The sequence below is a fragment of the Nicotiana attenuata genome, unplaced genomic scaffold, assembly GCF_001879085.1.
Source record: "Nicotiana attenuata strain UT unplaced genomic scaffold, NIATTr2, whole genome shotgun sequence".
NCBI lineage: Eukaryota > Viridiplantae > Streptophyta > Magnoliopsida > Solanales > Solanaceae > Nicotiana > Nicotiana attenuata.
Window position 1 is genome coordinate 97,158 of NW_017673279.1, and position 10,740 is coordinate 107,897.

The 10,740-nt window shown below is 34.1% G+C and overlaps 1 protein-coding gene across 2 annotated transcripts; it reads left to right on the forward strand.

The window, feature by feature from the left end:
• The first annotated feature begins 2,460 nt into the window (after window positions 1-2,460).
• LOC109215926 (probable plastidic glucose transporter 1) lies at window positions 2,461-10,514 on the forward strand. Of its 2 annotated transcripts, none has more exons than XM_019380048.1 (12): window positions 2,461-2,710; window positions 2,783-2,921; window positions 3,458-3,658; window positions 4,462-4,561; window positions 5,206-5,318; window positions 8,035-8,128; window positions 8,211-8,367; window positions 8,695-8,841; window positions 8,944-9,017; window positions 9,445-9,533; window positions 9,668-9,782; window positions 10,081-10,514. In XM_019380048.1, exons 1-12 carry the CDS (start codon window positions 2,509-2,511, stop codon window positions 10,282-10,284), a joined length of 1,635 nt encoding a protein of 544 aa, XP_019235593.1. In that variant the 5' UTR covers window positions 2,461-2,508; the 3' UTR covers window positions 10,285-10,514. The 2 variants fall into 2 exon arrangements, with proteins under 2 accessions (XP_019235593.1, XP_019235594.1); XM_019380049.1 differs by having other exon boundaries at window positions 2,626-2,710; window positions 2,812-2,921; window positions 10,081-10,300.
• Window positions 10,515-10,740: the final 226 nt, after the last annotated feature.

Consider the following 10,740-nt stretch of genomic DNA (forward strand, 5'->3'; position numbering starts at 1 on the left):
AACACCTCAAAAGTATTTTTTTTTTTCAAAAGTACTTTCCGGGAGGTTGACTCCACCGGTTGATTGTCGTTTGACTAATTAATTCGAAAAGTACTTTGAGCAACAATTAATGTTTGACCAAACTTTAAAAAAATGCTTCTGTATTTTTTTCAAAAATGCTTTTGGAGAGAATCTACTTTTTTCTGCTACTCCAAAACTGCTTCTACTTCTACGCAAGAGCACTTTTTTTCCTTTCTAATAGCCTGTTTGGCCAATCATTTTTTTGGGTCCAAAAGTGTTTTTTTTTCTTTTCCCAAAAGCACTTTTGGCCAAAAATTGAGGCGTTTGGCCAAGCTTTGGAAGAAAAAAGTGCTTTTGAGGAGAAGCAGAAGCATAAGCATTTTTTGAGAAGCAGAAAAAAGTAGCTTCTCTCCAAAAGCACTTTTGAGAAAAATACACTTAGAAGCAGTTTTCAAAAGCTTGGTAAAACACTAATTACTGCTCAAAAGTGCTTTTCAAATTAATTAGCCAAACACAAACTGCTTCTCACCAAAAACAATTTTTTAAAAGTACTTTTGAGAAACGTATTTTTTTTAAAAAGTACTTTTGAGAAAAACGTTTTTCAAAATAAGTTGATTTTAAAGGGAAAATTTCACATAAGAACAACTGAGCTTCCTGCTTTTCAATTTTATAGCCCATATTTTAATTTACAACCAACTAGCCCAAAAATAATAGGCTAAGATTCAACATCCAATTCCAATAGGTTCTAGAAATTACTATTTAATTTTTACAAAAGATTGCTCAAGCTTTTAAGTTAATTTTTGAATCAGTAATTGTGACTCAAATATTAGTTCAACAAACCAAATCCATTTGGATGGTGAAAATTAAATTTTTAACAAGCTTAAACATGTGGGTTTAAATTTCGAATTTGATTTTGTGAGAAAGTTGGAGTGGTTGTTATTTAGACTTGTTAGAAATAGTTTAAGGAGGTTGTATATAAAATTTGAAGTCATTTAATGGAGATTTGGACTGGTTTTGAACAAGAATTGCAACTGAAAATCGTGGAAGAAGTTCGTCTACAGGCGCTTGTATAAAGGTGTATGAAAGTGTATAATAGTGTATAAGATATGTTTATACACTATTATACAAGATTATACATAATTATACAAAAAACTGACTTCGTCTTCTTCCTTGCGTCTTTTCTAAAATTTAACTCAAATCTTGCTCAAATTTACTCCAAATCACTTCAAATTTAAATTTTGAACTCCTTTTGATATTTTCAATCAATTGGAACAACACCCAACAACTAACAAATTCGAAAGCAAAGCTTTGAATGGCCTTCAATGGTGGACTTCTACTCTTCAATTTTCTTACATTGCAACCAAATGACACAGGTTAAGAAGCAACAATGGCGGACGACCCTTTGAAGCATATGTAGAAGATGTGAAAAGAGAGAGCGAAAGCAATGGTTGTGAGAACACATATTTAACTCCATAGCTTTTAGAAGCAATGGTTGTAAGAACACAAGTTTTGAATTTGCCAGTGCTTTCAAAATATGTACAATATGGGCTAGGTTGGGTAAAACTTAAAAACATGGGCCATTTTTTGTTATGGTGTGAAGTCATATGTATTTTCTTGTAATTCTTTCGATTTTAAAAGCTTGGCCAAACAGGCTATAAGCTTGGACACTTCAACTTAAAAAAAAAAAATACTTCTTTTTAAAAAAAAAATATTTTTGACCTTGGAAAAGCTTGGCCAAATAGGCTATAAAAGTGAGAAATCTCTTAATCATACGAAATAGTTGCATTGCCTTTTCCTGTATTGAAAATATTGGTAAATTTTATAGGTGGTACCTAATTAATATGTTGTTCAATAATAATACTTTAAACTTCATTTCTTTATGTTTGAATTCGTTTTTAAAGTAACCAAACTTACCATTTTTTTTAAAACAAAATTTAGGTCATGTTTTAATAGAGTTCCCAAAATCGACTATTGATACACTTGCCCCTGGACTATGCGGGGCAATAGCCTATTTGGCCAAACTTCTAAAATTAGCTTATTTTGAAAAGTGCCTTTTAAGAAAGTACTGAGAGACAATTTGTGTTTGGTTAATTAATTTGAAAAGTACTTTTGGGCAGCAATTATTTATTCGCCAAGCTTTTAGATATATTTTTTTCAAAAGTATTTTTCAAAAAGTGCTTTAGGGAAAAAACTACTTTTTTGACTTCTTAAAAATTACTTTTGCTTCTATTCAAAAGTATATCTTTTCTTTTAAAAGTTTGACCAAATACCTTAACTTTAGAAAAGTAGCACGTTTGACAAAAAAGAAACTTCGCCAAACAGGTTATAAGTGGAATTGGATAATTTCAGGTTTCCCGGATCCTTATCGGGTTCTGACGGGTCCCAGTGCAGCTCCAAACCCGCTAGTGCCACCTGACCCGAAAAATATTTTCAGAATGATTGATCAAATTATACTTTCTCGTTTTGTCAAAAAATGCCACCTGACCCGAGAAATTATACTTCGTCCAAATGCAGCGCGCATTAGCAGTTCACCCTTTTCAATGCTTCTACACACCCCGTTTCGATCCAAAACCTTACTTTTACAACTCTCCTAAAATTCATACACTGTATCCTTATTCCAATTCTACTTCTTTTTCACTTTCCAGAGAGCTAAAAGTTCTTGCTGCTAACAAACAGCAACCCCATGATATAATAAATTCTGAAAATAGAGGTTTTGCTCACTCTTCTGTCTTCTATTTCGCTTTTTCTTTTTTCAAAATTGAATTTCATTTTTTATTTTCAGATGATGAAAATGAGTTGTTACATGAAAAGGTTGTTGCTGCTGCTGCTGATGATGATGAAATGGATTTGGGATGGTTACCTGCCTTTCCTCACGTTTTGACTGCTTCAATGTCCAATTTCCTATTTGGTTATCACATTGGGTAATTATGCTACTTGTTATTTTTTCTTCTTAATCTTGTTTGCTTGTCTCTAGAAATTTATAAATATCACATGGTTATTATGAGAAAGAACACTTTACACTTGAAAATCTTGCCTGAGCTGGAACTAGTTTAGAACTAATGTCTTGTGAAGTAACAACAACAACAAAAACCCAGTATAATCCCACTTGTGGGGTCTGGGTCTGGGGAGGATAGTGTGTACGCTGACCTTAGCCCTACCCAGGGTAGAGAGGCTGTTTCCGATAGACCCTCAGATTCTAGTGTCTTCTGAAGTAAGTTCATGAAACTTTATATTGCATCTGTATACATACAATCATCAGAACTGGAAAAAGAAAATATTGTTTAGCTATGACCTTACAAAGAACAACTGTTTATTTTTGTTACTTGTAACTTATAGTGAATTAGAATCTAAAAAATGGAAGCTTTATGTTTACTTTAGTGTCCGGGGACTTCAGATGTATCTTGTATGATTCTTAGTTTTTTGTTTTTAGTGTTTGATTTTTTGCTATATTATGCAGAGTAATGAATGGTCCTATTGTATCGATAGCGAAAGAGCTTGGGTTTGAGGGGAATTCATTTCTTGAAGGACTTGTGGTGAGCATATTTATTGGTGGTGCATTCATAGGAAGCATAGCCTCTGGTTCCCTTGTTGATAAACTTGGTTATCGTCGCACATTTCAAATTGATACACTACCTCTTATTCTTGGGGCAATTGTAAGGTAATCCATTTTTGATCATGCATATTGGTATTTGCAGCTTGACTTCTTACCCAAAAGAATTATGCAGTTCTAAGTATGAAATCATTCCTATAATTTAGGCTAATTTTGGACGTTGATTCATATTCCATTTGAGGATAAATATTTACATGTATACATAGTTTAGGAAGTACATAAACAAAACATTTCAGATTTAAGATCATAATAAGGTTTGCGATCTTATTCTCAATTTATATTTTCTCTTCTTGATCGAGGTAAGAGTAGATATTTCATTGTAGTTTAATAGAAGCTGGTCTCAGAATTCAGATAAAGTAACTTATCTTTTATAAAAGATTATCTCAAAAATTGAGATAAAGTTATGCTTTTCAAGAATTTATCCTCTTAAATAGAAGTAGTATTCCGATGTTACGTTTTCTCCAGCAAATGAGTGAAAACATATTAGAAAATATAGACAAATAGTTTCCTTTTATGAACGTCAGCATAGTTTTTGGATAAACTGATCTCGTGTGAAATAGAACTGATAGGTAGTGAGATTTTTCGTACTTTATTTTATAACCGAGAAATCCCCAAGGGCCAGTGGCACTCGGTTGGAAATTCGGTGGATAATGAGCCCCCCATCCACCCTTTTCCAAAAGATTTTTCGTTACTTAAGATGGTGGGACAGTTGCGAATTGGATTATATTCTCATTCACTTGTTAAATCTTCTGGCTTCTTGTCTACGCCTAACAACTGGAAAGAGTAGAAGAATAATTTGCTTGTGCTTCAGTAATTGCCAATTTTGATGTGTGATGTCCTTCAATTGACAGTGCACAAGCTCATTCCATTGAAGAAATGCTCTTGGGAAGATTCCTTGTTGGCCTTGGTATTGGTGTTAATACAGTATTAGTTCCAATTTATATTTCTGAGGTATGCCTCTTAACTTATAATTTCCTTATCTAAGTCCGCATTCTGAAAGTTTTAAAAAAAAGGTCATGCTTTAGAATCTATCCTAACTTTTGTTTTTGCTGTTCATTTCTGGGGTGCATGGAGAGGTAAGTCTGATTGAAAAAGATACTGGGGGGAAAATCTGAATAAACTACTTAGTCGTGTGGTTTGGCTACTCTTAGCTTCCCAGATTGGAATCCAAGGATGAGATTTACTAATCTGTGATTCATAATTTAGCCTTTTGGGGAAAAAGAAGAAGAAAACGGGAAAATTTCTAGAAGGAACATATTGAACTTTAGACATCCTCATAAGACACGCTAAAACATCTTGGAAGACAGCTGCAGCTGAGAGATGATAATTCTGGTTTGCAAATTTTGTGCTGACTGTCCTTGAATATTTTTGGTGAGTTATGTTTTTTCCGTTCTTGTTTTTGAGAGTGATGAGCTATCTTTTACTAAGGAGGGAAAGGCTTCTTGAGAATGTTCCTTTGTTTTGGGGGAAGTGTTTGTGGGATATTCTTTTGCTTGACAATACATATCTATTCGATCAATCAGATCTGTAGGGGTGCAGAGATACTTTGAAGAGAGATTTTATTTCTCTGATAATCTTAAATGCTTGTATTGTAGGTCGCTCCAACGAAATATAGGGGCTCCCTGGGGTCATCATGTCAAATTGGTACATGTGTTGGTATCATTGCATCACTTTGTCTGGCAATTCCCTCAGAAAATGATCCACACTGGTGAGTACTTGTAGTTATCTTTTTCTATTCCACTACCTTCCACCGCAGTCAGTGTACCGAACTCTGTTGAAATGATTTAAATTGATTATGTTGCCATGTTGCAAGAACTCCTAAATTCAAGTGTGATGGTAATCCGTATCTTTATCAGAATCTAGATCCAGCTTTAATGTTGAATTTAAGACTTCATAAAATAATTTTAATCCTTGAGGGCCTTTCTTTGCCTTTCTGCTTTTGAAGTTTAATTTATTACTTTAGATTAGGGGTGTGCATTCGAATCGGTTTATCGATAAATCGAATCGATTATTTGTTATCGGTTTATCGATTTATCAATTTCGATTTCAATTTCGAAATTTTCCTTATCGAGTTATCAATTTCGATTTCGATTTTGTCCTCTTCGGTTATCGGTTTATCGATAAACCGATAAGAAATACAAAAAAAAAAAATTAATTTTTTTTAATTATTATTATTATTATTATTATTTTTTACCCTTATTCTATAATACCCTTTCCTTTACCCTAAGTCCCTAACCCTATTATTTCATCTACCACATTTAAGGAATGATCATATTTAAAGCTCAAGGGAATGAAGTTCAAATTAATGGAAATAGAATTAGCCGTGATGATGTATTTTTATTTTTTTTATACCGTTGGAGTGTTGGTGGCATACATTTGATCCCTTACTTTAGTTTCGTTGCATGTGCTAGTTGACACAATTTTTATGTTATAAACGGTGTTCGTCTTATTTTAGCTTCTTTTGGTCCATATTAGTTAGGTGTGTTTATAGCGATATACTTTCCGTGGAATCCCGCAAATTTTCTTATTGGTGTAATCGATAACCGAATCGATAAGCCCCAAAAATCGATAAATCGAAATCGAAAAAATCGAAACCTTATTGAAACGATAACGATAAGCATATGCACAAATCGATAACCGATAAGTAATTATCGATAAGGGTCAAAATCGAATCGATAAATCGAATGCACACCCCTACTTTAGATTCCAACTTCTAATCATCCTAGCTTATGTTATGCGGGAACAATAAGAACCTGTTCTGTTGTCTGGCAATGAACTAGCTGATACTCCTTCCCTCTTTCATTTTATGTTCTGATGCTTTTATGGGTCATTTGGTTTGAGATAAGAAAAATTAATCCTGGTATAAAACTCTGCATAACTTATGGAGCATTTCATTTCCAATATAAAAACCATGTAAAGGTAACACAATCTCCGCATAACTAATTCAACGTTTGGTTTCCGGTATGAAACTCTAAATAAGTTACTAATATTAGCCAATGTTTTAAAAGGCGGGGGGCGTGAGGCGAGGGTTTTACCTCTGACGAGGCGAGGCGTAAGCCCTGAGACTTGGGGCATAAGTGCCAAGGATCTTTAAATTTTACTAATTTCAAAATTTTAAAATAGTATAAAATAAAAAATAATTATAAAAATTACATTAAAATCACAAAATTATAACAAATAATCTATTTAAAATATTTATAAAGTATAATTCAACTATAAATAATACGAAAAGTATGACATATATCATAAAATGCAAATTAGCTGCAATGTCATTACAACTCAAACATCAAAAGTAATGTATTCGATACGAAATCTTATATGTATCTCTTAAGGAGTAATGAATCTTGAAAGAATTTCGATATTATAATTTGATATTTTTCTTAAAATACTCATTTTATTTAATATGTTTTCTATTTGAAAGAGAATTAATATAAAAACATAATTCACAATTCCAATATGATTCTCTAGCATCATTTATTTTTAAGTTTCAACAAGTTAATAAAGTGACACAATTCACCACACAATACCATGATAACTAACTATTTGTAAGTAGTTACTAGCTAATACCGAGCTATTAAATTTATAAGTATTGCATCTCATAAACGTGAAAAAAAATAATATTTAGAAAAATAATTATAAAAAAATTATGGACTATTAAATAGTAAAGACATAACAAAAGTTAATAAATAAATACTTTTTAAATGAAAGATTTATTTAAAATTAACTATCATAGCAATCCTAGTGGATAACGTACAATAATTTTTATTTTAATTATGACATAAAATACTTTTAACTTAATGATTTATGATTAAGAAAAAAGTAATTTTGAATAGTCAACGATTTATTAAGAAAATTTGAGGATTTACAAGGTTAGTTACATACAATTGCATAAAGTTCTATTAGGCGAGCCCAGTACGCTGAGCGTTGGGCGTGTCCGAGGCTTAAGCCCCGATGGCCGAGGCGTAAGTCTCATGGAACTAAGCCCCAGACATAAGTCCAGGGGCGTTTTACGAGTGCTCTGCCCCGGGGCGAGCTCCGGGCGAGTCCCAATTCTGCCTTTTAAAACAGAGATATTAGCATAACTTATGCTCGAATCTATGTTACTATAAGGGATAGAATGTGGAGTACGAATACATGTATTATCAATTTAGCAATATGTCGATTAGAGAATCTAAAGACAAAACTGCACTTAAAAGTATGCAATCCCCAGCAACAGTCCGTGTATTATTACTAGTGTCCTTTTAACAATCAATACATTGTTATTTAGACTACATAACAATTCTTACATTATAGTCCTTGCATAACTAGACCGCGAACCAAGCAACCCTTAATTTCTTGTCCTTTTAATGTTTGCTTACCAGAAGTAGGCAAGATATGATGCACCAAGCTTTGACTGTTGATACTTTGATGCAAACCATTGGCAGGTGGAGGACAACGCTCTATATTGCAAGTGTTCCAGGATTTATTCTTGCTCTTGGTATGCAATTTTCTGTTGAGAGCCCCCGCTGGCTATGTAAGGTAGCAATTTTATTCGTTGCATGTTTGCATTAACTCCTGTTGCTGTGACTACCACTAATCTTTCCTTGGGAGATATATGCAGGCTGGGAGACTCAATGAGGCAAAAAAAGCCATCAGAAACATATGGGGTTCATCAGAAGTAGATAAAGCTATCGCAGAGTTTGGATCCGTCATAAAAAATGATGGCAGTGACTTGGACAGCAGTTGGCTGGAACTCCTAGAGGAACCACACTCTAGAGGTTGTATGAAGGTGGTATTTTGTTAATGCACGATCCTTTATTCGGTTTAAGGTGGTTGTTTAGGTTTCGTATAATCTCCTTCTTTGATTTTTTTTTCCAAGGACGAAATGTTAAAATTTTTTTGTTACTCTATTACTTGTTTGGTGGAAGGCCTATTGTTAACATCTTCATATGTTGTCTTAAGATTTAATGGCATGCTGGATACTCACATGTCTTGGTGTAATATGTGCCATAATCTGGTGATAGTATGCATGTTGTGCGAGCATGCGCTTCACACAAATGTCAATCCTCCAAATTAGGCTTCAACTTTATTCTTTTTTTTTGCAGTTGCTACCATTGGAGGTGCCTTGTTTGTACTTCAACAGTTCGCTGGTATAAATGGAGTTCTCTACTTCTCATCCTTGACTTTCAAAGATGTTGGAATCTCAAGCAGTGCTTTAGCAAGCTTATATGTAGGACTGACCAACTTTGCAGGTATTTAATGGGTCTAAAGCACTTGAGACGCACTTTGCATCACCAGCTAAATTTCACTTGGTTCCAAGATAATGTTTAGTTGTGACTATGTGCTTCTTGCAGGTGCACTATGTGCTTTATACTTGATGGATAAGCAGGGGAGACGGAGGCTTCTAATAGGAAGCTACGCTGGAATGGTGAGGAAAAAATATTTCTCTCCTTAAGTAAAAGTTTTCTTTTGGGTGAAGAAGGAATGGTATGAATAACATAAATGTTCATTGCTATTGTTATGTCTTAGACCTATATCCATCAAGTGTTTTTTAAGATCAGTATTTAAGGGACTTGGAATTTATCTTGCTTGTCCTCATGTTTTCAGCCGCTCGGTATGCTTAGACGTCTTGTCTTTTAAGGATTATAGACTTCAAAACCTTGCTATGCATGGGGAAGTAGCTATGTGACTGAAATATAAGTCCCCCGCAGCATGTTTCTGGTTCCCAATCCCCTCCCCCCCACCCCCAACCCCTCTCCTTTCTGGCACAATAACAGAGAAGGAAAATAAATATAGAATGCTTGGCGGTCATTTTCAAATAATCAACTCACTTCCATTGGATCTGTCTTTTGCAGGCTTTATCAATGTTTCTTATTGTTTGTGCTATCAGCTTTCCATTGGAAGGTGAAATAAGCAACAACTTATCAATACTCGGAACAATCTTGTATGCATCCATCTTTACCTTTTCATAAAAATTAAAAAAGCAAAGCAATCTTGTATGTGTCCATACAAAAAATGCTCTGAAAATACTGCTTGCATTTCCCTGTGCTCTCTCTTTACCATTTCACTCTGGTATAGGTATATTTTCACCTTTGCTGTTGGAGCTGGGCCAGTAACTGGTCTTATAATACCAGAGCTCAGCAGCAGCAGGATGCGAGGGAAGATAATGGGCTTTAGTTTCTCCGTTCATTGGGTATGTAGCAAGATCATGTGTGTCATTTCTGTGTGTCAAACCGATTAGCTGTACCTATTAAGTTGATGCATGAACTCTCTCTCAGTTTTAATTTTTACCTTTTTCCCGCATCTGTTCCTAGCCAATGGGAGTTGAACACTAAGGGGGCTATTTCTCTGACACCCTTTAGAGTTTTTTTTTTTGAGCTTTCTATCGCCATTCGCAATTTATCGCTTTCCTCTTGTTAAATGCTACTTATTATGTTTTCTTGCGAAAAATGTTTCTACTGATTTGGACGTGTTGATGGTGATTGGAACAGGTCTGCAACTTCTTGGTGGGTTTGTTTTTTCTGGAACTCGTTGAGAAATTTGGTGTTGCTCCAGTTTATGGAAGCTTTGGTGTTTTTTCTTTGATGGCAGCAGCATTTGCTTACTATTTTATAGTTGAGACTAAAGGCCGATCTCTTGAAGAGATTGAGATGTCACTAAATCTCAATTTTGAGGGCAAACGTAATTCAGAATAATCTCATCTCATACTGATCATCAAGTCGCAAGACTGCGCTTTTGCTCATTTCATTTTGACCATCTTGATGCTTTGATTGGTCTTGGAGCTAAAAATCAAGCTACATTGTCATGACATAATATGTGCTGGATTTTATTTCATTTTGTACTATAACTCATAAACAACATTGTAAATGATATTGTAATATTATTCTTTTGTTAGTTTCTTTTGCAAACTGAGATTTTTTTCGAAGGGTCTTTGTTATTAAACCTTCACTAAACAGGGAATTATTGTTAGGTTCCTTATAAGTTGATGGCATCAGTTTCAGCTTCAAAGAAAGAGATTTGAAATCCTTTAGCAATTTTTGAAGGGATACATTGTGTAAGAATAGAGAAGGAAGGTAACTTTAGTGGAAAAATGATGCATTCTTTTTGTTTCTTTTCTGAGTTGGTAGTAATGTTTCATTTTTGCTCGTGCC